The sequence below is a fragment of the Acinonyx jubatus genome, chromosome E1, assembly GCF_027475565.1.
Source record: "Acinonyx jubatus isolate Ajub_Pintada_27869175 chromosome E1, VMU_Ajub_asm_v1.0, whole genome shotgun sequence".
Taxonomy (NCBI): Eukaryota; Metazoa; Chordata; class Mammalia; order Carnivora; family Felidae; genus Acinonyx; species Acinonyx jubatus.
This window is the reverse complement of record NC_069397.1, coordinates 37396940-37424236: the sequence shown is the minus strand read 5'-3', so window position 1 is coordinate 37424236 and position 27297 is coordinate 37396940. Positions and strand designations below refer to the sequence as shown.

Below are 27297 nucleotides of genomic sequence, written 5' to 3'. Positions count from 1 at the left end.
CCATTAGACACTACTGGCCAACTGCTAAGGGCTGAGATCTTCATGGACCTATAAAAACTGTTCCGGGGGGTTGGGGGGGGGGGTGGTTAGTGGGGAAGAACTAACTCCAAAAAACTACAGTCAAAATTAATAAATGTTCGTGACTTCATAATATAACAATATGCCAACTAATGCTAAATATAAAGTCAATCTTTATGTAGTCATTTATGTATTTTATTTCAATGAAGGATGTGGGCTATAAGAGGAGTAGGTCCCCTACAGGGCTTCTAAAATAAGCTTCTTTTAAGGCCTTTATATAAGGTTCTACACACCCCCATCTGTGCTTACCTCTCCATGGTCTCCATGATGCTACTCTCCTATTTGCTCACTAAACTCAGCCAGGCAGCGTGACAAATTCCTACAATGTACCAAAATCTTTCTTGCTTTTCCCTTGGCCCCCCATCCCTTTGCCTGACTGGCTCCTTCTCCTCCACTAGTTCTCAAAGTGTAACCTCCTCAAAGGGACCTTCCTGACCAATCCACCTAAAGTAGGCAGCCCCCCCATACCACCTTGCCTTATTTCCTCCATAACACTGTTTATGTGATCTTTCCCATTAAACTAGTAAGTTCCAGTAAGGCAGGAAAACTTATGTGTCTTGTTCTCTGTTGTATCCCTACGGCCTACTCCAGTAACTGGCCCAGAGCAGGCTTTAATAAATAGCTATTGAATGAATGAATAAATGAATGTAAACTTCATTTTCAAGGGAAGAGGGGCAAGCTAGTAAGATCTGTCTTGGACTCCATCTTGGGAGGCTGGAGGCACAAATCCTCCTTTGATTCTAGGCACCCAGATAGATTTAAAAAAAGGAATGTTTGGAGGTTTCTTCCAACAGAAGTTTTGATCAAAGCTCTTGTAACTTACCCTACTGGGGTGGGGGCAATGGGAACAAAAATGGGCTCAGAACTAGGTTGAAGGGAAAGGAAGTGGTTTGGTGGCGATGCGTGGCGGGCCAGGTTGGGGCTCTTCGTTTGCACCCTCCCCTCCCCCAGATTCTAACGGCTCCACCCCTTCCTGTCTTCAGCTTGGAGCAAAGGGTGGCTTCGGCCTCCTTTCGGGCTCCGTGGACTACATCCTCGTAAATTATTCATGAAGTGGGAGGGCACTATGCCTGCCGGGGCTCTTACTATTCATGAGGAGGCGGAGTCTCCTTCCCGCGGGAGCTCCTGAGAAGGTTCTAAAATATTCATGAGGGAGGAGGGTACTATGGGAGCAGGGGCTTCTTGCTATTCGTGAGGGGGCGGGGCTTCCTTCCCGCTGGGGCTCCTGGGAGGATTCTAAAACATTCTTGAGGCGACAGGGGCGCCTGGGAGGCGGGAACGCAACTCGGGAGCCGACCGGAGCTGAACCGGCCGTCTACCCGGCGGGAAAACCTTGAGGAGATACTTTCTTTTTTAAACATTAAGAAATTTGAGGATGGTGGGGCAGACCAACTAAATCCCATTTGCCTGTGATTCCTTAGCCGGAAAACTGTCAAAATCTGTGGTAAAAAGAGATTTTTTTCCCCCCAGTACTTACTTGGGATGGTTTCATCTTCCCGTGGACTGAAGGGGGTAAAAAATGCATCGCCATGTGGTTTGACTCTTCTGTCGGCCAGTTTCTCCTTTATGGCCTCCCTGGTTTACCTCTCTGAGGTGTTTGGGGCCAATGCCCGTGCAGATGTGGCGGGTCTCTTCTAGGGTTTGTTAGGTTAAAACAAAACAGAAATCGCGGCGAATTGCTGTGGGACGGTTTTCTCCGAAAGCGGGGGGGGAAAAATTCAGCCAAGAAGGCCCTCAAAGCCTCTCGCAGTCCCAAACGAGCGGGCTGGAACAGAGGCATCGAAACATTTTATTACTATTATTTCGGGCAGTGATTCTCATTCTCTTGAGGGATACGGGGGGGGGGGGGGGGGTGGGGGAAACCGGAAGTAGTTTGGATTACACCTTTAGGATTTTCTGGAAAGCCCGCTTCCCCGCCCTCCCCCTGCCCCAGAAGCCTCCAGGTCTGAGTGAGGAGAAACAAGCAATTGTAAGGGGAGACTTCGGTTTTGAAAGAATGGGCCCACTGCGTTTTAATCCTCAGGGGTGTAAATACACACGCTCGGTGGTTGACGCACTGAGTCAACCACTGGGTCTCAGGTGTTCGGCGAGGCCCTGAAGAGCCCGCAGGCCCCACCCAAGTCCCACTTGACACGTTCCTCAGGGGCAGGACAAGCCGTAGGCCAGGTTTATAATTTTAGAAATCGCGTACTGTGAGAAGTGAAAAACAACCTCGCGGATTAAATAAATGAGGATTCTTCCATTTGGTGGATTTGCATGCAGCCTTTAAAGTATCTATACTTGTAGAAGTATCTGTTGGTATGGAAGGAAATTAGTTTCACTTACAATTGCAATTGAAAAAAAAAACCCAGATTACAAATAATATGAACGGTGATCCCTGTTTTGTTAGAAACATACATATATATATAATATATATGTGTATATATAATATATGTATATATATTATATGTGTGTATATGTAATATATATGTGTATATATAATATATGTATATATATTATATATGTGTGTATTATATGTGTATATGTATTATATATGTATATATTATATATGTGTATATATAACACATAATATATATAATGTATGTGTTATATGTTATACATATGTTATTAAATATATAATTCTGGGATGATATGAACAAAAGTGTTTATCAGTGAATTTAATGGTCTTTTTGTTTTGGTGTATTTTGTAAACTTTTGACAATACAGTATGTTACTTCCGTAATTTTAACGAGTATTTTGAAATCTCTTCTAATTTAAATGCTCGTGGAATGCTAAAGCAAGGTGCTATGGTATGTTTTTAAAGGAGGGCCTCAGTATGCTTTTCACTAAGAACTACACTTATTGGCCATGTTTTCAAATGTAACTGATTTTAAGTTGCTATAAGTAACCTCTTAGAGGAATACATAACAATGTGATTTTAGCAATTGTGTGACAAAAGGAGGAAATGCATTTTGGTCAGATGTATTTGTAACTCTGATGAAATGTCTGAGTCGTTACTTCGGAGACAGAGAGCCTTAGATTGGAGTTGTAGTTATGCGTCTGTACATATACCTGTGTGTGTATATACAAAAGACTGTGTTTTCTGAATGGGAGCAGTAGTGACACAAAGTCACTGCATGTTATGAATAATTTTTTTTAATAATTTTCTTGGTGTAAGTAAATTATAGAAGAAATGCTCATTTTTGAAATCAAGTTGTATAGGCCCTTCCTAAACCTTATAAGTAATTAATATTAACCAAAAGTGGAATTAAGAGGAAAATCATTGCTCATTTATTTTTTCTAGTCTTATTAATTTTACAAGACTTTAATTTTACTGCTTATTTGTGTTATCCAGTACCCAATTGGTAATAGTAATGCAATCTTCTTAATCTGTTAGAGCTGGTAACTTTTAAAAGCTCTAAACTTAGAATTTATTTTTTTTTAAGTTTATTTATTTTCAGAGAGAGAGAGCGAGTGGGGGGAGAGGTAGGGAGGGGGGGAGAGAGACAGAATCGCAAGCAGGCCCCACACTGTTAGCGTAGAGCCCAATGCAGGGCTTGAACTCACGAAGTGAGAGATTATAACCTGAGCTGAAACCAAGACTTCGTTGGACGTTTAACCAACTAAGCCACCCAGGTGCCCCTAAAATTTCTATTTCTTCTCTCTTTATTTTTACTATTTCCAACAAAAGAAAATGTTAGTACTCAGTTTTAAAGACATAGAAAGACTTTACTACAAAATTTTAAAGCTACATTGATATTTTGATTTCTTTTTAGAATGTAAAGATTGTGAAAACAACATACTAACGGACAGATATTGAATGTTTTGAATTTGTTATATTGGTTTTTTGTGTCAGATCTTTTACTTTTTCAAATTTTTGCATATTTCTTTTCTTAGACTATATCTTACCCAAATACGTGTTTCTTATTCTACTAAAATTCTTTATCTAGAATATTTGGCTAAGAGGGAAAAGATTTTTAAACATTTCATATCGTGTGAAATGAATAAATAGACTCTACGGGGGGGAACTCCATAAATTGGATATTATATTAAAACGTTTGTAAATAGAGGGGTGCCTGGCTGACTCACTTGGTAGAGCATGTAACTCTTGATCTCGTGGTCATGAGTTCAAGCCCCACAATGGGAGTAGAGATCAGTTAAGGAAAAAAAAAAAAAAAGATTTGTAAATAGACAGCTATTGCCCATCAAAGTGTCAAATTCATTTTAAAAGAACAGCTCTTCATTGCTATAATCTCCTTTCTTCTTTGTCTCTTATATTTTATTTTTCTAACCAGGATCAATTCATGAGATAAGAAAGAGGATGGCATCTAGAATAAATACCAGTTTCACTTTGATTCCCAACCAGAAATATAGACGTAGTAATCGTCGATCCAACAGCTATTTTTCCGATACCCTTGGCTCAGAATCTCAGCCCTTATCAACGCTTGGAAATTTTAAAGCCTTGCCATTGGAAATATTCCAGATAATCTTAAGATATTTGTCAGGTGAGGTCTGGGGACTATGAGTAGGTTATATAGACACTTGAATATTTTTTCCCAAGAACTAGTTTATCATCTTAGGCCCTGCTAGAATATTAATGGTATTTACATTATGTTTATTTTCTAAATTTTCATCATTGTTAGGCAAGGGGTACAATGAAGAAAGTACGACACTCAAACTCTTTAAAGCATGCCTCTAATTATAATAACATGGTAACTTGACGGTTACATCCCTAAATATTTCCAATTCATTGAGCGGTAGATTTTAAACAATTTAAAGATTATAAGTTAAGATTGTATAATAGTGCTACCCTTATCATTAAGCCATTTATATATATGTATTTATATTTCTTTTGGTAGTGAAGGATATCAGCATGCTAAGCATGGTGTCCAAAACAGTCAGCCAGCACATTATTAATTATATCTCAACCTCATCAGGAAGCAAAAGACTTTTACTACAGGATTTTCATAACCTTGAGCTGCCTAGCAAGAGACAAGACTCTGCCATACTGGAACATTACAGATCTCTAGGTAATTTATGTAATGAGAATTGTAACAAGTAAAGAACTACACTTAATTAAGGGGATTTTATTAAACAATTCTGTAAGGCCTGTGGGAAATGGGGTATTTCTTAAGATGTGCCTATTGCTATGATGCTTTTACCCTTCAGTGTGAGGACTTTCCCATAATAGTCTCTTATACTTATCTTTGAAGATGAGAGAATGCACTTTAATGTAAAGTATCAGTCCTTGTGATTTCATGTCCATACAATGTCACCTTTGCTTATTGTCTAGGTGGCTTATCAGTTTAGGAAACTGATGTATTTTCTATGCTTTACTTCCTGTGTATCTAATGAGTTTTATCTCGAAACCTCTTTTCTCTTTTAACCATAATCTATAGTCCTTAAAACAGAAATGTTGTGGAAGAGCACTTATTCTCTTATCAGAAACAATGTGTTTTTTAAGATACTCTACACATTTACTAATAAATCTTTATGCTATAATAAATTAACCTTATCAAAGGAAATTACAATTTCTTCCCTTGATTTGTAGTTGTTTATGTCTTTCATCCCATTCATTGATTTTATTCTCCCTCAGAGTGCTGAAATAAAATTCTCATTTTGACTTGACTAGTGACACCAGTTTAATTATGAAACTACCTTGTAATTAACCAAAGTATGGCAATAAAACCAAAAGTTAATGAGATACCTGGGTGGCTCAGTTGGTTAAGTATCCAACTTTGGCTCGGGTCATGATCTCATAGTTTGTGAGTTCGAGCCCCATGTCAGGCTCTGTGCTGACAGCTCAGAGCCTGGAGCCTGCTTCGGATTCTGTGTCTCCCTCTCTCTCTGTTCCTCCCCCATTCACACTCTGTCTCTCTTTCTTTTTCTAAAAAATAAACATTAAAAAAATAAAAAAAAAATTAAGATGATGTTTTCAGGTTTTAAATTAAGGTATAATAGTTCAGTGATTATTATCTTTTAGTAGCCCAAGGATACCTAGCTTTAAGATTATATACCTGTGTAAATACATAAAAGTGTATTTGATAAGTGTATTTAATAAGATTAAATGAAAGGTATGTAATCTGATTGCAGTGTTACTGGTTTCAGTATTTATGATTAGACTTAGTAAAGCCTGTAACAGAATATAGCAATGGCTTTTTGCTACTTGTCATTGTAAATATCCTTTTCCAAACATCCTTAGTTACAGAACAAGTGGTGTGGTGAAAGAGCTTATTTTTTTGGTTTTGATCTGAAGGAATTTTTTTCTCCATGACCAAGACTTAGTCACTCAAATAAGCAAAACAGCCTTAAGATAATTATATGGATAATTCAGTGGAAAAATACAAATATGTATTGACCTTAATAGCCAGCTTTTAAAAACAGTTTTATTCACGTAATGATTTCAACCTTCCATTCAATTTTGGTGCAGACACCTGGCTTATGACTTATTCTTTAAGTAAATTTGATGTACCTACCATTTTTTCATGTTGCCATTCCTATCTGATCTGTTCTTGTTTTCAGACATCAAAATAACATTTTCAGAATTCTGTGCTCTGAAAATTATAAATTTTAATTTGCTTCTTCATACAAAACAGAGCAGATGGCCAGTGTGAAAAGAACATTACATCTGATTCTATTTTAGTGGGAAGAAATTTTAAAAGTTGGCCTCTAAAGGGTATAGCAGAGCACCTGTGTTAAAAAAAAATAAATAAGCCAGCCAGTACTGGTTTTTATGGTAAATTGCAATCCTTAAAAATAGGAGTTTTACATTAGAAAAAGCAACCAACATACAATTATAGCTTACAATTCCCCAGCTATGCTATGCCATGGAACTGGATGCCAAAACATGAAAGGAAAAAGAACTCAGCTTAAAAACCAAGCACTGAAAATGTCTTTTTATGTACAAAAATAAGAAGGGTTTATATTTCAAACTCAATTCTGGTCATGTGTTATCCAAACATAGCAACTTCTAAAAATAAATTGGATTCCCATAGATTCTACAGAATTATATAAAGCAGTTATTATATGTGTTAAAAAGTAAATGCAGAGAAGATAAAAATGGAGAAATTCATGATATTCAGATATATATTTTCCTACCATGTATCTTATTTTTAGTGTAAGGACAACATTGCCCTTATAGGAATGTTAACAGTGTATTGCCATTTTAGGAAAACAGAACACATAAAGTTACAGGAAACAAATCATACACTGTCACTGTAGTTCAAGTTACATATCTCACTGGGAAATTGAAGAGTTTTTTTTTTCTTTTTTAAAATATCTGAATACAAAATTCTATACATTCTTAACATATAAGCCCCATAAAAGGATATCTTTGAAGGAAGAAATGGATATTTCATCCAAACTAGATACTTTCTGTGAGTGAAAATAACTTCTAACCTCTGAAATTTTAAGTACTTAATGCTTTAAAAATTTTTTTATCTGGAGAAAGGAATACAAAATCCCTTTTTTCATTCTTTCCATGTTTTACGTTAACGACTCTTAAAACACTTTCCTTCGTGAACATGATGTTAATTTCAAGAACTATTGGAATCTGTTTTCTTGAGAATAAAGACAATATAAAGTTCCACTAGTGTATCTTTGTGTCTGTTGTTGTATCTTTTTAAGTCTAAATAGTTTCCGTATCTGTCTTATAATATCAATTTCATAATGTTTTGTAAGATTTTATGCCACTTAGTGGACATCAGAGTTACTTGGTAAATACCATATACTCTTACTCCCAAACTTCCTCTTCAGAACCATGTCAGCTCACAGTCTACTGTGATATACCATACTTGACTTTCAGGAAATGTTATGCTGTGCTTTATAGGTACTCTTAAATTAATTGCATTGTTATCTTTTTTTTTTTTTCATGTGTCTCTTTACTTTCTCAGGTCTGCTATTTAAAAGATGTACATTGCTGCTACCCACAAGGGAAAGACTAAAGTACATTCACAGGATACTGGCAGAAGTAAGATCACACTTCTTAATTAGTTCATAATCTTGGTTTCCAGTAAAGATATGTTAATGAATGTCTTACACTCATTTTAGATCCATCTTCAATTAGTAGAATTTCATAAGTTAGTACTAAAAACTGATTGATGATGATCTAATACCAAGTATCCAGAGATTATAAACCACCAAAATGCAGTAGTCTTTTACTTATCATATAACAATGTTTTAAATGTTTGTTTGTTTGTTTGTTTGTTTGTTTGTTTCGAGAGGGAGAGAGAGAGAATGAGCAGGGGAGAGAGGCAGAGGGAGAGAGAGGTCCCACGCAGGCTCTGCACTGTCAGCGCAAAGCCTGATGTGGGGCTCAGTCCCACAAACCATGAGATCATGACCTGAGCCAAAATCAAGACTCAGATGCTTAATCAACTGAGCTACCCAGGCACCCCATAAAATAATATTTTTATATAACTAAGAACATCATTCAAGTTTGTTAAGCTTATCAGAGTATAAAAGTATTTTTACCCTACATGAGAATCCTGACGATGTTTTAAAGTGGTGATTTACGTATTTCATTAAAATGAAATCATTTCTTACTGTTTAAATTTTCAAAAAATAGGAAAGTGTTTTTAATATTAAAATAATAAAACTTTTATGATAATTTATGACTTGGAAATATGTATCAATGTGTTTAGGCATAATCTCTGTATAAGCTTTTGAATTTCACTATACAAACTCAAATATACATCCAATGCTGCGGTTCAGTTCTACACTCAACAGTATGCAAACTGTTTCTGATGCATCAGCTTTTTTCATGTCAGCATTTGCATGAAGTTCAGATCTATATTATTGCAGCAGCTTCTCAGATGATCTTTCTGCCATCTATTTCTTCACTTCCCAGGACATTCTGTATGTTGAATCAAGATATTCTTTCTAAAGCATCCCTTTCATCAAGTTAATTTTCTTGCTTAAAAATCTTTCGGTGGTTACTCAATTTCAGCAAGATAAAGTCCAAAGTCCATATTTAGGGTTCTCCCTGACGATGCAACCTTACTTCTACTACATTGAGCCCAATTAAGCATGTCATATCTTTCTTTCCATATAAACCTTTTTATCCTACCTCTATAAAATTTTGTCATTATCATTTCCCTCACCTATCTTTTCCATTCATTATATTTGCATCTTACTCTAAGTGCTTTTTTCACATCCTTCAGAAGCTGTTTTGATCAAATTTATCTTGTTTCTGCTTTCACAATATCTGATACAGTGTATATTTGGTCATTTTAACATTTATATGTATTCTAACCTGAATTATCAAAATAATTTCATGTGCATGTATTTTATTCTAAATAAATTATGAACTTGAAGATGGACTCTGTTTATACTTCTTTTGAGATCCCACCTATATAACACAATGCTAATTATTTAGTGTTTTAATTATTTTTCAATACTGAAAAATTCCTGCATATTTCCATTAAATTTGAATGTCCAATCATTGTACAGTTCCATTGAAAAAGAGGAATTAATAGTTGTTTCTTTACAGGTTTCCTGTTTTAAATTCAATGGCTGTGCAGCCCCTATCCAATGCTTAGGATTACCATGTTATGGCATGTTTTTGCAGGTACATTTTTAAAATTTATTTTTTATAGGTACATTTCATGAAAGAAGAAGAAAAGGAATGTTTTTTGAAATGTTAACAAGTAGAGCATGTAATCTAGCTTTCTGTAGGTTAATAAAAATAATCTAGAAGAGAACAAAATATAAAGATCTGAGGATGTGTTAATCTAATAGTGTGTTTGCCACCTCAGATTTTTTTCTTGAATTTCTCAATGGTAAGAACATTTAATATTTATTTGCTCCATACCAATATCCTTGACATTTCCAGCCAACTGTAAAGACTAGTAATCTTGTGGGGTGGAGTGTGCGTGCATGTGTGTGTGTGTGTGTGTGTGTGTTATGAAGTTTTAGTCTTGAGCTAGTTATTTAAAATGTGATTTTAGGGGTGCCTGGGTGGCTCAGTCGGTTAAGTGTCAGACTTCGGTTCAGATGATCTCGCAGTTCGTGGATTTGAGCCCTGCATCAGCTCTGTGCTGACAGCTCAGAGCCTGGAGCCTGCTTTGAATTCTGTTTCCTTCTCTCTCTGCCCCTCCCCCACTTGCACTCTGTCTCTCTCTCTCTCTCAAAAATAAATAAACATTTTTTTTAAATGTGATTTTAGAAGTGAAAAAAATTGTAACTTTGGGAGATGATAGATGTGTTAATTATTGTAATTATTTTGCAATATATACATATATAAAATCACTACATGGTGCACCTTTGACCTACACAATGTTAATGTCAATTATATCTCAATTAAGTTGATAAAAAAAAAAGAACTAAAACTAGATGATTTTAAAAGTTTTTGACAGGGGCGCCTGGGTGGCTCAGTCGGTTAAGCGGCCGACTTCGGCTCAGGTCATGATCTTGCGGTCCGTGAGTTTGAGCCCCGCGTCGGGCTCTGTGCTGACAGCTCAGAGCCTGGAGCCTGTTTCAGATTCTGTGTCTCCCTCTCTCTGACCCTCCCCTGTTCATGCTCTGTCTCTCCCTGTCTCAAAAATAAATAAAACGTTAAAAAAATAAAAATAAAAAAATAAAAGTTTTTGACTAATCTTTTATTATAAACAAAGAAGATAACAATACTATTATTTAATGTTATTCAATATTAATGATATATTATTAATCTATTACATCATTCTAAGCAGTTTAAATGTACAGTATACCCTTGAACAACACAGGTTTGAACTGTCCAGGTCTACTTATAGACAGATGTTTTTCAATAAGTCAGTATAGTACTATAAATGTATTACCTCTTTCTTATTTTATTTTTCTTTTTGAGAGAGAGAGAGAGAGATCGGAGGAGGGGCAGAGAGAGAGGGAAACAGAGGATCCGAAGCAGGCCTTGCACTGTCAGCAGAGAGCATGTGTGGGGCTCAAACTCATGAACCCTGAGATCGTGACCTGAGCCAAAGTTGGATGCTTAACCAACTGAGCCACCCAGGCGCCCCTTTATGATTTTCTGAATAACATTTTTTTTCTCACTTTATTGTAAAAATACAGTATACAATACATATAACATACAAAATATATGTCAATTGACTATGTTATTGGTAAGGCTTGTGGTCAACAGTAGACTATTAGTAGTTAAGTTTTGGGAGAGCCAAAATCTATATGTGGATTTTCGACTGTGAGGGGGTGTCAGTGCCCCAACCCCTGCCTTGTTCAAGGATCAGCTGTAATAACTTATTTAAAACTTAAACAACCTTACAATGTTTATAACAATCTTGCTCTATATCCCAGCCTCCCAGCCACCATCTGCCTGCCCAGATTCCAGGGAGATAGACTTTTGCTTTGGGAGAGGGGGTAGGGACAGGTAATATAAACACATATATTTATATAAAATTCAAAAGGTACAAAATTGTATAAAGTGAAAAGTAAATCTCCCAACAAGGCCTGTCCCTTATCTACCAAGTTCCCTTCAACAGAAGTAACTGTTGTTAGCAGTTTCTTCTATGTCCTTCCAGAGAAAATGAGATTAATTTTTAAACTACTAAAATCCAGTTCAACTATTTTAAGAAAAATTTGTATGATTAGTCAACCTTTTGAGAATCTAACTATAGTGGTATACCATTTGAATTTCCTTTTCATATATGTATAACTTTACATTATGGTTTGTTCAATGATAATTATTGAACTCTGTCCTAATAAAAATGTTTGCTTGTTCACATCAAAATGTCATTAATAAATAGTCATAACTGTCATATTAAAATGAGATCATTATCACTTGTATGTAATATCATAAATGATAGCTAGAGAAGATTAAAGGGATTCTGTTGAAGTCTAAAACTAAACTACAGTATGTTGTGAGTCAGATAGCTAATGCTATGTTCTAGGGTTTTGGCTTTGTTATTTTACTCATACTGTCAGAGTTCAGGATTCAGTACCATTTGAAAGTTCTCTGAAAGGATACTCCCTTTACAACCAAAAAGAAACTGGATTTTGGAGCATTTCTAGGATTTGTTTATATAAATTTTCTTATTAAATATTCCATAGTGCATAAAAATTGCACATCACCTCAATCATATGATACAGCTATTATGTTCATAAGGCAGTAGTGACTTACATTTTGATTTGATGGTCTGAACATCTGCAATATTTCCTTTATTTTATTATTCTTAGACCTTAACAGCAGGTTGGGATGAACTCGAGTGCCATCGTGTGTATAACTTCTTGTGTGAGCTGACTGATCTCTCCCGTAAGATGCAGACCGTTGTCTGCAGCAAACCAGGTAAAAAAAACTACAATTAATTAGTATTATTACAGATATTAAAATAGGGGAAAAAAGGAGGGCACCTTGCCTGAGAGGCTCAGTCAACCTAGCGTCCAACATCGGCTCAGGTCATGATCTCATGGATCATGAGTTCAATCTCATGGATCATGTGCTGACAGCTCAGAGCCTGGAGCCAGCTTCAGATTCTGTGTCTCCCTGCCCCTCCATGCCCCTCCACCAACCTCCCCCCACCCACTCATGCCCTGTCTCTCAAAAATGAATACACATTAAAAAAATTTTTTAAATAGGAAAAAAAAAAGAGCAGAGTTCAAAAATGTATTTAAAAGTAAATCATGACAGGGGCACCTGGTTGGCTCAGTCGGTTAAGCCTCCAACTCTTGACTTCAGCTCAGGTCATGCTCCCAGGGTTCATGAGTTTGAGCCCTGTATCAAGCTCTGCACTGACAGAGCGAAGCCTGTTTGGGATATTGTCTCCCTCTCTGCCCCTCCCTACTTGCTCGCTATCTCTCTCTCAAAATAAATAAAAATAAACTTAAAAAAGTAAATCATGACATCCATATGTAGTAAAAGGACAAAAAAATGTAAGGGAATGATAAACACTGAATTAAACTGTGAAGCAAATATGGCATGTGATTAGAGAAAGAAGTACTCAAGGCTTAATTGTATTCGTATTTTATTCCTTAAGTCTGGATGGAGGATACAAAGGTGTTTGTTATAGCATTATTTAAACCTTTGTGTATATATATGAAATATTTCATATTTTTAAAATTACGGAATCCTACAATCTAGCAATATCACTGGGAGACACTCCCACAGTGTGCATAAGGAGACATGTATAAGAATGAACATTCTTATACAGTATGGAACCATGAAAAACTGCAAACAATCTAAATGCCCATTGTCAGGTGAATGGATAAATAAATTAAGTATTCATACAATGAAATCCATTAGTAGTTAAAATGTGTTAATGAGCAGTTAAAATGTATGGATAAATCTTAAAATATAATTTGAGAAAAAGGTAACCAAAGGATATTTTCAATATAATACTATTTATATACAAATTAAAAACATGTAAAATAATTCTATATATTCTTTATGGTAACATACATGTATTAAAAAGTGTAAGAACAGGAGTGCCTGGTGGCTCAGTCAGTTAGGCCTCTGACTTTGGCTCAGGTCTTGATCTCACGGTTTGTGGGTTCAAGCCCCGTGTCAGGCTCTGTGCTAACAGCTCAGAGCCTGGAGCCTGCTTCGGATTCTGTGTCTCCCTCTCTCTCTGCCTCTCCCCTGCTTTCATTCTGTCTCTCTCTCAAAAATAAATAAACGTTTAAAAAATGTAAAAAAAGAAAAGTATAAGAACATAGTTGGGAGATGTGATAATTAAGTTTGAGTGCCCATGTGGCTAGGCCACAGTACCCAGATATTTGGTCAAACATTATTCTAGACATTTCTCTGAAATTATTTCTTAGATGAAATTAACATTTAAGCAGTAGACTTTGAATAAACAGATTACCCTCATCAATCACTTGAAGGCCTTAGTAGAAAAAGACTGACCTTCCCAAGCAAGATAAAATTCTGCCAGCAGACTGCCTTTGGACTTGAACTGCAACTACTCTCTGTTCTCTAGTCTGCCAGCATATCCTGCAGATTTTGGATTGCCAAACCTCAACAATCTCATGAGCCAGTTTCTCAGAATAAATTCTTCTCTGTGTATACATACACACCCTGTTTGTTTTATTTTTCCGGAGAATGTTGACTAGGTACAAGAGGGTCAAAACCCAAATTCAAGATGGTGATCACCTCTGAGGATGAAGGGCAAGGGGATTGGGAGTGATATACAAGGAGCTGTAACTGTACCTATAATGTTTTATTTATTTTAAAAATCTGAAGCAAATATAGCAAAAAGTAAAGCTTTGACAAAGCTACATGATTGGTACACAGTATTTTTGTAGTATCTCTGCTTTTTCTGACAGTTTGAGATATTTCATTATAATACAAATTATGGATCAAAAAGGCAGATTAGAAGCCTAATGAAACAATAACAAAATTAATTTATCATGTCCCTTCCTTGATCAAAAACTTTCACTGGCTCCCTAATGTCTTCAAAATAAATTCCAAACTTTTTATACTGGCCTTTACATTCTAATCCCACCCAACTTTTGCAGACTTATTCCCCACTATTCTCTGTATTTGTTTGACATAGAGTACTACTCTCTGTGTCTCACACATCTCTTAAACATTTCCACTTCATATCTTTTATTCATTCTCTATTTTTTTTCCTGAAATACCATCTCTCCTCATTTTTTAAAATGTTTTTATTTATTTTTGAAACAGAGAGACAGAGCATGAGCAGAGGAGGGGCAGAGAGAGAGGGAGACACAGGATCTGAAGCAGACTCCAGGCTCTGAGCTGTCAGCACAGAGCCCAACGTGGGGCTCGAACCCATGGACTGTGAGATCATGACCTGAGCTGAAGTCAGACGCTCAGCCAACTGAGCCACCCAGGCGCCCCTCTCCTCATTTTTTAAGACCCAACTTACCTGACTTTCCTCTGTAAAGCCTTTCTTGATCCCCAGGCCTTCAGTGATCTCTGACACCTACACATCTATGTTACGTGGCTTAACACATTAGGAAGTACATACTTCATACGGCCTTAGATCGTTGGTAGACTTTCCATTTATACTTGTCTTATCTTATAGATAATATCTTATAGTAAATAGATAGTAAATCTTATAGTAAATAGATCATAAATTGTATAAATATGTAAAATGGTGCCACCACTATGGAAGACAAGCTTGACCATTCCTCAAAAAGCTAAACATAGATTTATCATATGACCAAGCAATTCCACTCCTAGGTATTGAAAGCTGGGACTTGGAAAGATACATGTATGCCAATGTTCACCACAGCATTATTCACAATATCCGAAAAGTGGGAACAACCCAAGTGTTGAACAGATGAATGGATAAACAAAATGTGGTATATTCATACAATGGAATATTTTTCAGCCATAAGAGGGAATGAAGTCTTGATCCATGCTAAAATGGATGAACTTAGAAAGCATGCTAAGTGAAATAAGTCAGACACAAAAGGACAGATGTTGTGATTCCACTTAAATGAGGTACCTTAAACAGGCAAATTCATAAAAACAGAAAGCAGATTAGAGGTTATTAGGAACTGGGGGCAGAGGGAAATTGGAGTTATTGCTTAAATGGTTATAGAGTTTGTTTGAGGTGATAAAGAGTTCTGGAAATAAACAGTTATGATGGTGGAACAATATTGTGAATGTAATTGAGGCCATTGTATTATACAAGCTTTAAAAATGGTTAAGATGGCAAACACTATGTTATATATATTTATATACATATAAATAAATATATATATTTACCACAATTTTTAAAAATTAATAATATAATAGATTTTTAAAGTTTATTTAAGTAATCTCTACATTCAACATAGGTTACAAACCCATGACCCCAAGATCAAGAGTCTCATGCTCTTCCGACTAGCCAGGCACCCCAATAATATGATAGATTATAAACTATTGAATTATATACTTTAAATGGGTGAATTATATGGTATGTAAATTATATATATTTCAATAAGTCTGTTTAAAAAGCAAACACAAGATTCCACTTCATACCCACCAGAATGGCTAGAATCAAAAAGTCAAATAATAACAAATGTTGGCGAGAATGTGGAAAAATTGGAACCCTCATACATTGCTGTTTGGGATGTAAGACGGTACAGCCATTTTGGAAATCAGTCCGGCAGTTCCTCAAATGATTAAACATAGCATTACTAGATGACCCAGAAATTCCACTCCTAGGTATTTCCCAAGAGAAATGAAAACATATGTCCACACAGAAACTGGTACACAAATGTTATAATAGCCGAAAGGTAGAAACAACCCAAATGTCCATCAATGGGTGAATGGATAAACAAAATGAGGTATATCTATGCAATGGAATATTATTTGACAAAAAAAAAAAAAAAAAAATGAAGGAAGTACTGATAGATGCCATAACATGGATGAACCTTAAAAACATGCCAGGTGTTGTAGTTATGAACATTTAAAGTTACTTGCTTTATATATTGCTATAATAAAAATGTGATTTAAAAAAAAAACATGCTAAGTGGAAGAAGCCAGTTACAAAGACCACATACTATATGATTTCATTCATATAAAAGTCCAGAAAGAGGAAGGCTTTAGAGACAGAAGGTTGATTATTGTTGCTTAAGGCTAGGGGTGGTAAATAATGGAGGGGGGGGGTGATAGCTAAAAGAACAAGATTTCTTTTTGAGGTGATGAAAGATTCTAAAATTGGCTTGGTGCTGGCTGTACATATCTGTGAATATACTAAAAGCCACTCAATTGTATGGTGTGTAAAGTATATCTCAATAAAATTGTTTAAAAAATAGTCCCTTGGGGCACCTGTGTGGCTCATTCGGTTAGGCGTCCGACTTCAGCTCAGGTCATGATCTCACGGTTTGTGAGTTCGAGCCCCGCGTCGGGCTCTGTGCTGACAGCTCAGAACCTGGAGCCTGCTTCGGATTCTGTGTCTCCTTCTCTCTCTGCCCCTCCCCTGTTCATGCTCTGTCTCTCTCTGTCTCAAAAATAAATAAAAACATTAAAAAAAATTTTTAATAAATAAATAATAGTCCCTTGATAATCTAAAATTTTTACAGAGGAAAATGAAATAGCACTTTCAGTACAAAGCATGTTACAAATGTCTATCACCGACCTATCCAATATGCACATCAGCCTTTCCTGGAAGAATGGTTTACAATTCTTTTGTCTTCATAGGAAGTGCTCGAAAACTAGAGTTAAGGATCAGACTATTCTGTAGGAGCGTCCTGCTTGATCACTGGATACATCAAAGTGATTCTGCTTTTTGGTTGACGCGTATATTAAAACCATGGCCAATGGTGAATCAGGCAAGATTATTGTATATCATCTTTGGACCAATATCTCCTCAAGATGGTGAGCATCCATTTTTCAGGAATGTATGTTACAAAACTGGTTAATTACTCTTACTTTAGGAAGCATATCTTTTTGTACCTGCTCAGTTTCATCATTCCTATTGGCTATACTGTGTTTCATGATTTCATAGATGTACACTACATTGGCTTATGCATAACTTAAGACTGCAGGCCATTACCAAATATATTCCAATCATCTTTGGTATACCTAAAAATCACTACATTTTATTTCTAAACATTACCTTAACTCAAGATTATGTTTGCTGCTGGAGGGGACTCATAATGCCTGTAAAGCACAGTAGTCGAAATTGATGTTTTAGGTGCATAAGATGATTATTTGAAATTTTGCCTTTCTAGTTAAGTTTTGCTTAGGTTAACGTTAATATTAGCGTGCAGTTCTTTGTTTCATATTGTCTCTGTCAGGAAGTAACTAGTTTAAAGTACACTGAATAGGAACAGGAAGCCAATCTGGGATAAAATTTTGTTCTGTGTAATTCACAAAGCAAATTGGTCATAGATAAATAATCAAAAACTGACTGGATTACTGTGTTTTGGTATAAATGTTTGAAAGATACTCAGATACAGCATGCTCTCCTTTCAGAAGGACATCAATAGATTTGACATGATTTTACTAAGATTACATCATTTACTACAATTTCTGTTACAGGAATAGCATTATCTTTGAACTAGAAGCACTATTCTGCTTGGCGAAACTACCTTTACTTCATTTAGCTATTGTTCCTATGCTTCATCACGTCATCCAGAGACATTCAAACTTAGACTATTATCAAAATTGACTTTCATTATGAAAGTTAAAATGAAAGTAGCATATATAAGCAATGGGATTCCATTATGCAATCCAATTTCCTTTTTAAACAATCCATGAAGTCTTTATCATAAATCCAACTATTCTGTCATAGCCTAGTTTTTGTTTCAATTATCTAGGACAGGTGGTTTGGCAGAAAATGATAGAAGAACCTACAGATGAATCCAGTCTGAAAGGTTTGGCTGATGCCATTAAATTACTATATGACACAGGCACGAAAGAATGGACAGCAGATGATGTTATCAGTCTTATAGATGAACTATCAGGTAAAAATACATATTTACCACATAGAATAATAGAAATGTATTCTCAGAATATGGTTATAAAATTGTAAGGATAATTCTATGGGTAATAAATGAATTACCTATTCGAGATCACTAAATGTTCTAAAATATTTAAAGAGTTTGACATTATGTTTGAAGAGAACGCATATCATCAATGTACTTTCCTCCACTTGCCAATACATATATATTTATTACCATTACTGTTTGAAAGTTTCACGAATTTAATTATAGCTCAATCATTCCCATTTTGTAAATTCTCACAAACACCCTCCTAGGCTGTGTAAGAAGAAAGCCCTCTCCTATTGGCAAGGAAAAGGAAAACAATTTTTCCCATTCTTGCAGAATTCTTCGGATTCTAAAGTTTATAAGATTTCTTTCCTTACACAGAATTAGACTATCATGCCTTTTGATCTATATGTAGGAGAAATGCTTTGACCATATTACTAGAACATTTGTAAAAGTCACCATAACTTGGCAATAATCTCTGTCTCTAGTTGAATGCTATACAACTAAAGCATTTTTTCTGAGCTTTTCCCTTAGCACTAGTTGTATTTCCAACAAGGTGATATAATATTGCATGTTCTTAATGGTGTTTACTAGAGCTATTATATAATTTTTCACTAAATAACTGTTCTCCCTCTAATAAAAGTGGTTCCCCGTGAATGGCTTCTAGAGAATAATGCACGTCTCCTAATCCTAAGTGGGAACAACATCTGTTTCACTTTCATGGCTAGTAAAGCTGTGAATGGACGGGCCATTGAATTGGCAAAGCTGATAGTCTTTTTGGCTTTGGTAAGTAAACAAGTTTTTCTCTAGTAAGTTAACATTACAGTTTACTTACTAGGGAGCTGCCCTGAAGGAACTGAAATATGTTCAAAACATTTTGAAAGAATAAGTATTTAAGCATATATTTTTATGATACTTAAAAATATTTTAATATAGCAATATAATATCATATTTGGAAACATTCCTTATATTCACCTCTCCCCACTTCATGTCTATATTGTTATTATATAACTCTGCCAAATTATATTCTTTTTTTAAAGTCCCATTTTCAAAAAGCGCTTTTTATTTCTTTTTTTTAATTTTTACTGTTATTTATTTACTTTTGAGAGAGAGAGAGAGAGAGCATGATCAGGGGAGGGGCAGAGAGAAAGAGAGATACAGAATCCAAAGCAGGCTCCAGGCTCTGAGCTGTCAGCACAGAGCCCGATGCAGGGCTTGAACTCGTGAACTGCGAGATCATGACCTGGGCTGAAGTTAGTTGCTCAACCGCCTGAGCCACTCAGGCACCCCTGAAAAAGCACTTTTTATGATTTGCTTCCAAATAATCAGTGGGCAGCAGGGAGAGGATGTAAAAGTAAATGATAGTAGAGAGGAGACAAGATTGGTGATTGTTGAAGCTAGGGAATGTATATTGGGGGTTCATTATACTACTATTTACACTTTGTATAGTTAAAATGTTTTTCAAAATAAAACATCAAAAAATATATTTAATATGCATTCATTTAACACAAATCGAGTGTTTTACTACGGGCCATACACTGTGTAATATTCTAAGACTGTGGAAATTGGGGAGCCTGGGTGGCTTAGTCAGTTGGGCATCTGGCCCTTGGTTTCAGCTCAGGTCATGATCGTGTGGTTCCTGGGATCAAAACCTGTGTCAGGCTCCACGCTGGGATTTTCTCTCTCTCTTCTCTCTCTGCCCCTCCCCTGCTTGTGTGTGCTCTCTCTGTCTCTGTCTTTATCTCTCTCTCTAAATAAATAAATAAACATTAAAAAAAATACCTATTAAAAACTATGGAGATTAACAGAACAAATCTCTGACAAAAAGCGGCTTAAGGTCTTTTAAGAGGTATCAGTTTATTTATTTATAAATAAATTCAGTGTGATAAGTACAAAAATAATGTACAAATAGAAACAGAGGTAACAGAGAGCAGCCAATATTGGGTGAATATAGAGCACAGACAAGGCTTCCCCAATCCCAGTAGAAATATGTTTTTAAAAATGAATAGAAGTTTGCCAGAAGATTGAAGGGGGGGGGGCGTTGCAAATTATTCAAGCATGTACCTGCACGTATTACATAAAATCTCATTGATTTAGCTACCATCACAGATGCCACCCCACCAGTGCTTCAAAAGCAGCAAGAATAGTCTTCCAGTTGACTATTATGAGGAGTAATTGAATGTAATCCATTTCCTATGAAATGGAGACCAAGTTCTTTACCAACTCAACTGCTTAAAACATGAATGAAACCTCTGTGGCTCTTCTTAAAATGTGAAACTGTGAAGAAAGCTATAAATTAACTGAATTCGCAATGCAAATATTTATTTTAATAATTAAGCAGATTCCCTCAAAAGGAGAAAGAAATGGAACTGCCTGGCTATATTCAAAGGACTGTAAGCAGTTCAGTATTACTATTTCTGGAGTAAAATGTTCAGAGGAAGAGGAGGTAAGGTTAGGTAGGAAGGGAGAGGCTAGGTAAGGAAGGGCTTTGTCAACCATCCTGTGGAGGTTGAACACATCCTCTAATAAGGAGCTGCTGAAAAGTTTTAGGAAGGTGAGTGACATGATCAGTTTTAAGTCTTTGGAAGTTTACTTTGGCAGCACTGTAGCAAGTGGAATGAAGAGGAAGTCACTAAGGATGACTTCCCTGCAAAACCTCTGATAAACATCTTAATTCTGATCCTTAATTTTCTCTAAATGGCGTCAGATTTGTCTTCTCTTTGTCTTCATTTGCTAATAGTGGTCATAAGCCATTGCATGTGTGGGGTAAGTCATCTCCCAGAATTGATCGTGAGCTCTTTGACGTCCAGGGCTACGTTGCTTATTAATTTCATAGTGCCTGGAACAGTGCCTATTACACAGTGCACAGTCCACAAATCTTCCCTGTCAGATTTACATTATAACTAAATGTTACACTACTATATGGTTTATTTTCATGTTGTGTGTTATTTGACTATGTGATTTAAGTTGGCCATTTAGAATGTTAGTAAATAAACCTTTGTCCTTTCAGCTACTCTTAACTATTAACATGTAATCTTTACTTTAAATATTTTATCTTTTAAATAATAGAGAGGTAAATACTCCCTACAACTCTTATAGTAGAGAGTTGATAATACCATAGTTCTCTTGCCTATTAAAATTTCCTGTTTGTCACCCTTATTGGATTCCCGGAAAATAGAAGCCCTGTCTTAATGGCTTAACCATTGTGTCTCCAGCTCTTAGCATCTGCTCAGTAAATATTTGCTGATTGAATGAATGAGCATAAGTCTTATTTTTGATATGCTTAATAATTATTTGCAATGTTAGTTCTTACATTAATAAATGATACACTATGATAATCTTAAGCAAAACTTTTATTTACCTCACACTTTTTTCCCACTAAAATTGTACCATTTGAAAGCAAAGGAGAATTAAATGTAAGAGCATGTCTCACTTATAAACTCAATATGATGTTATGTGTAATAAAATCATGTTAAGTCATAAACCGTTATTATTAGTACCATTTTAAAATTCTGCAGTTTCCTTTACATGAAGATTTACCATAATTCTTTTTATATCTAAATCAGGTGTGTGAGAAAGAACTATACTGCATGGATTGGGCGGTTAAAATGATGCAAAAAGTCTGTAAAGTCTTTAGCACTCCGGTGGAAAGAAATAACTTCCTGCAGAGTGTGGCAAATGCATTTGCTTGTGTTATAATGGAAATGCTGCAGTCAGTTATGTCCGGTGAGTGTACATGTAGATGGTACACAGGTGTGAATAAAATGCATTCTAATCTCCACTTGAAACAGATAATTCTGTGTAGACTTTTACTTCTAAACTAAGAATAGAAGGAGCAGACATTTTTGGTTTGTTTTTCCATGAGATATATTTAGTTCCTGGTTTTGCTACTTTTTAAATCTGGTATGGATTTTAATGGAAAACATCAAGTTGAAGAGTCTGCTCCAGAAGGAACTCGTTTCAATTTTGCACAGTAAAATGTTAACTTGCCAACTATCATAATCATCATAATAATATCCCCTATTTTTTAGTTTCAACACATATTATTGTATAGTTTAATTAGCTAGTCAATATAATAATCAACCCTATTTTGCAGTTGAGAAAACTAAGTCTTAGCGAAATTACTTGACTTGCCCAAAGTCATATAGTTAGAGGCAGTAAAGCATGAACCAGCCCCCTTTTCTTCTACTTCTTAGTCAGTACTCACATATAACTCCCTGATTTCAGTGGTTAGTGTATGACTTAGTAAAGATAACTAACTAGTCTTCTGTTACATATTATTAGGGAAAATTGGAACATCTTGTTCTGAATAAATCATATATTTAAAAATTTAACTGTGATTTTCTTTTCCCTACTGTCCATTCCTGTGTGGCATACAGGAGACCGTGATGAAGATGACAGAAGCTTTTTGAATCTGTTCCATCTTGTGCATGCTCAGGCTAACTTCCATAAGGAGGTCTTGTATTTGACCATGAATCCTCTTTCTACCTAACTACTCAGAAAGCCTTGCATTTAGAGAATACCTCACTGAACTAACAATTAGAAGAGTGCTACTTTTCCACACTCAGAGAACAGCATCCATGGGACTTTTTATCACCTAAGAACTCAAAAACCATAGAACTTTAGAGGCAACTACTTACACCATTATTAATATAAAAATTACAGACAACCCCAAGAATGTATTGAGATTTCTCTGGAAAACAAGCTGTGCCTCCAGATTTTGATAAACCTAACACCCAACTAAATAGAGCATTAGTATCCAAGAATCTGGGGCCAACCTGTATGTGTGGATGTTTGAAGCAAGGGAAAATTCTGTTTTATAGGTAGAGATGACTCAAATTCACTAAATGGCTTGTATCTGTTCACTTTGCTTAGACTGTGTAGACATAACCTAAAATGTTTTGTGAAGATTTGTAATACGATATTTTGGAATGTATAGATATAAATCACATTTTTACTACCTTTTGGCATATGATTACAAAAAACATATATTTTGTTCATGTTTTGCATGAGCTAACAGATCAAAAACCAAAGGAAGTGTGTGTATACATACACATGCATATATATGTATGTCTGTGTATATATATATATATATATATATATATATATATATATACTTCCTTCTTTAAGACAAAAATCTATAAATAGAGGAAAGTCTATAGTCTTTTTTTTGAATAATTATTTATTTTTGAGAGAGAGACAGAGCACAAGTGGGGGAGGGGCAGAGAGAGAGGGAGACACAGAATCTGATTCAGGCCTCAGGCTCTGAGCTGTCAGCCCAGAGTCCAACATGGGGCTCCCATGAACCATGAGATCATGGCCTAAGTGGAAGTCAGACGCTCAACCGACTGAGCCACCCAGGCACCCCAATTAAATCATCTTTTATTCCTTCCTAGAGATTAGAGTGAAATGTTGCAAGTAAGGGAGAATATAAAATGAAAGAAAGTACTTATTCTACTGCCAGAACAATCTTCACAAGTAATTTGCACTTCTTCCTAAAGCTTTCCTCCCAAAGAGTGGGACTTGAAGGAAAGTGGAAGCACACATGGGTAGAGCAACCCTGGAGAGAGTGAGGTTTTCATTCAAGTAAATGGTTTCCAAGAGGCTCCAGGACTATTTATTTCACTCTAACTGGCATCTACCACCACTCTTACTATTAAAATAGAAACTAATAGTGTCTCACAGGGGTGAAATCATGCTGGAGCCTTCCCGGACCTCCCATTTTCTTCTCTTTGGGTTTGATCATTTTATTTCTGCTAAAGATACACCCCCTCCCCCTGGAAAGGATGCTGGCTTAGTTTCTCGAAGCTCTTGACGTAACTCACCTCTGCAGCTGATGAAGGAAAGGAACACTAGAAAATATAGAAATTACCCATGTAAGTGGGATGTAAATTGTGAGAAATTCTCAAGTGTTTGGCAAGAGGGACTCAGAGATTTAATAGGATTGAGGAAGAGTGAAATTTTTGGAGAAAGCGTAAATTGTGATAACAAGATTTTACTATAGTTCAGTAGCAAAAGCACTTTCCTTCATTTCTGGAATGTCAGAAATTAACTATCTTTCTCTGATGGATGGTCCAACTATATTTCTGTTGGTGGCCGGAATTTTTTCTCCAGAGTTTAGCATTTGCATATTCATGCAGAAACAAAGTTCTTGCTTTTATCCTGGTTTCAATTTCCTCCTCTCATTTTAAGAATTCACCCAGGGGCACCTGGGTGGCTCACTCATTTGAGTGTCTGACTTCAGATCGGGTCATGATCTCGCATTTCATGGGTCTGAGCCCCACATCAGGTTCTCTGCTGTCAGTGCTGAGCATGCTTCGGATCCTCTGTCCCCATCACTCTCTGCCTCTCCCTCGCTCTCTCTCTCTCTCTTTCAAAAATAAATAAACATTAAATTAAAAACAAAATTCACCCACAATTAAATTAGAAAGATTAAAAGTTGGCAGATACCAGAGTACAAAATAATACCTTGATTTTAGCCTTTTCTTCTCCCTCTCTCACTCTTTTTCCTATACACGCTTTGGAAAACCTAATCCATTTATTTATGAAAACACTGGTGATTCCAAGTTGCCAATATACCTATTAGATTATTTGGGGAGAAAAAAGGAAAATGGGGGGAAAGTAAAATTTTAAAATAAACAGTGAATATCTTTAGTATTTTACTAAATAGATGTTAAGTTTCATTCTCTTACAGAAAGAAATTTGGCATTGTGAAGTTTTCTTGAATTCCTTGAATTATCCCAGTCTCCACACCAGTTATTTTCAGCACGTTTACCAAAGAAGCATGGTTTAACTTAAAACATTTTAAAAAATTTATTTAAGTATGCTCCACACCTAATGTGGGGCTTGAACTCACAACCCTGAGATCAAGAACCGCAGGCTCTACCTGCAGGCACTGAGCAGGTCAGGTGCCCCTTAACTTAAAACATTTTTGGAGCCAATTTTCAATCTCATTATACACTTGAACAGACTTGACTGTTGCTATACAATGTTTTAAAAACATCATTGTATTATCCCGGATAATTGTGAGACTATTATCTCATCCACCCCCAAAATTTGGAACATAAAGAAGTCTGATTCATTCTTTAGGTACAGTAGATACATGAAAAGAAAGTGAAAAGAAAAAGCTTACCAATAAAAAGTAAACTGACAAGTTCTTCATTCAGTTATTAATAGATAAGAATAACATTGAAACTAAACTTGCAATTTCCTCAATTCAGCAGCCCAGTTTTTTGCCAGATACATCTGTCATCAGGAATGAAGTGTGATATCAGATGTTAAGGTGGGAGATTAACTTGCAAAAGCATGTATTATTATCACTGGTATTGATGTTTAAGTGACGATGTAGACATTCATAGTGCTACCGAAAAGGAGCTCTTGCAAAATGAATGGCCTAACCATAACCAGGAGACTGGCCACTGCTAACTTGAGAACAGTTATAACAACGTGAGCTGCTAACAGGTCAGATCATTTATCCCATATCTTTTTCTAAGTTAGAAGATTGACCTGGTCTTCTAACTCTTTTTTACCTTTTAATAGTGATTCCCTCAGTCTCCTTTGACTTTCATTTGATGCTGAGTTTTACTTCTACTAGAAGGCAAACCCAATGACACATCATTATATTTATCTTTACCATTGTTTCTAAACACACACACAACCCCATACTGACAAACTAAGGACACTTCTTTTCCTGGAAACTCATTTAAAGCTTTTATCTTGTGAGATAAATAGACTGTACCTTAAGAGATCAGGGAACATCTATCTAACCTTAACACTTTTTTTTTTTTTTAATAATCGTGTCTCATGCTCTTTGGACCCCTTAACTTCTTTATCATATTCACAAAGCAGGCAGTAAATTACTAAATTTGGGCAGCAGTTCAATCATTCAAGAAGTTCAGGTGGTTGCCTGTCAGGCTGTTCTCCATAGCATGAACAATAGACACCTTATTTCACACTTTTCCCATCTTCTGTTGACTTAGTTCTTGCTTCCAGTTCTTCTGTTATCACAAAGATTTTTATTGCCAGGATAATCATTCACCTCAAATGGAGATCAGAGCAAGCATGAGGTTTACAGGAAAAGATGCAACTGGAAGAACCATCTTATGTCAATAAAAAACAAACCTTAACCTCTTTGTGTGTTTGTCCCTCAAGAGTTAGCCTCTTTAAGTGAATAGTATCCAATTATACGATTACAGATTTCTTTGTCATTAAGTATTGTGAAGGGTAAAAACATAAAACTGTTACGCTCTTTGGTTGCTGGACACCTTACTAGAGATGTCACTTCTTTCAATTCCACTGGCAGGTGGCAGTGAAACCTGTAAGAAATCAGGTTATGGACATATGTTTCTTCGTTGATTGAAACGTCGCTAAGATAGGAAAAATGACCTGAAAAACTATTGGATAGTCTTCTCTAGGTTAAAAAAAAAAAAGTGCCAAAGTACTAAGGACACATTTGATTTTCATCAAGAAAGCAAATACAATTTCAGAAACTTCCTTAAGTAACCAGAGATGTAAAAAAAGGCTTAGTGTAGCCCTTGAAAGGCTTAGTGTAGCCCTTGAAAGGCTTTCTTATAAATGTGTACAAAGCTGAAAAATATCAGTGTTATTTTTAAAGTATTATATTTATGATAAATGTCTTTGATACCTAAATATTTAATATTTGCTAATTTTTATTTAATTTGTTATTTATTCATATTAATAAAATTAAAATTAAAAGCATTCTAACTTGTTCAGAGTTTTGTCATTATGTAAGTCATTGAATGTAATTCCTTTAACTTTTTTTAACATTTATTTATTATTGAGAGACAGAGAGAGACAGAGCATGAGCATGGGAGGGGCAGAGAGAGGGGGAGACACAGAATCCGAAGC

General features: G+C 35.8%; 1 protein-coding gene across 1 annotated transcript; it reads left to right on the top strand.

Annotated features, from left to right (window-relative positions):
- Positions 1-1261: 1261 nt before the first annotated feature.
- Positions 1262-26968, top strand: FBXO47 (F-box protein 47). The gene is made up of 11 exons (XM_015078532.3): positions 1262-1522; positions 4353-4562; positions 4917-5087; positions 7950-8026; positions 9548-9625; positions 12220-12328; positions 17138-17314; positions 18259-18405; positions 19073-19215; positions 21996-22155; positions 22809-26968. The coding sequence occupies exons 2-11, from the start codon at positions 4379-4381 to the stop codon at positions 22919-22921; spliced, it is 1359 nt and encodes a 452-aa protein (XP_014934018.1). The 5' UTR covers positions 1262-1522; positions 4353-4378; the 3' UTR covers positions 22922-26968.
- Positions 26969-27297: the final 329 nt, after the last annotated feature.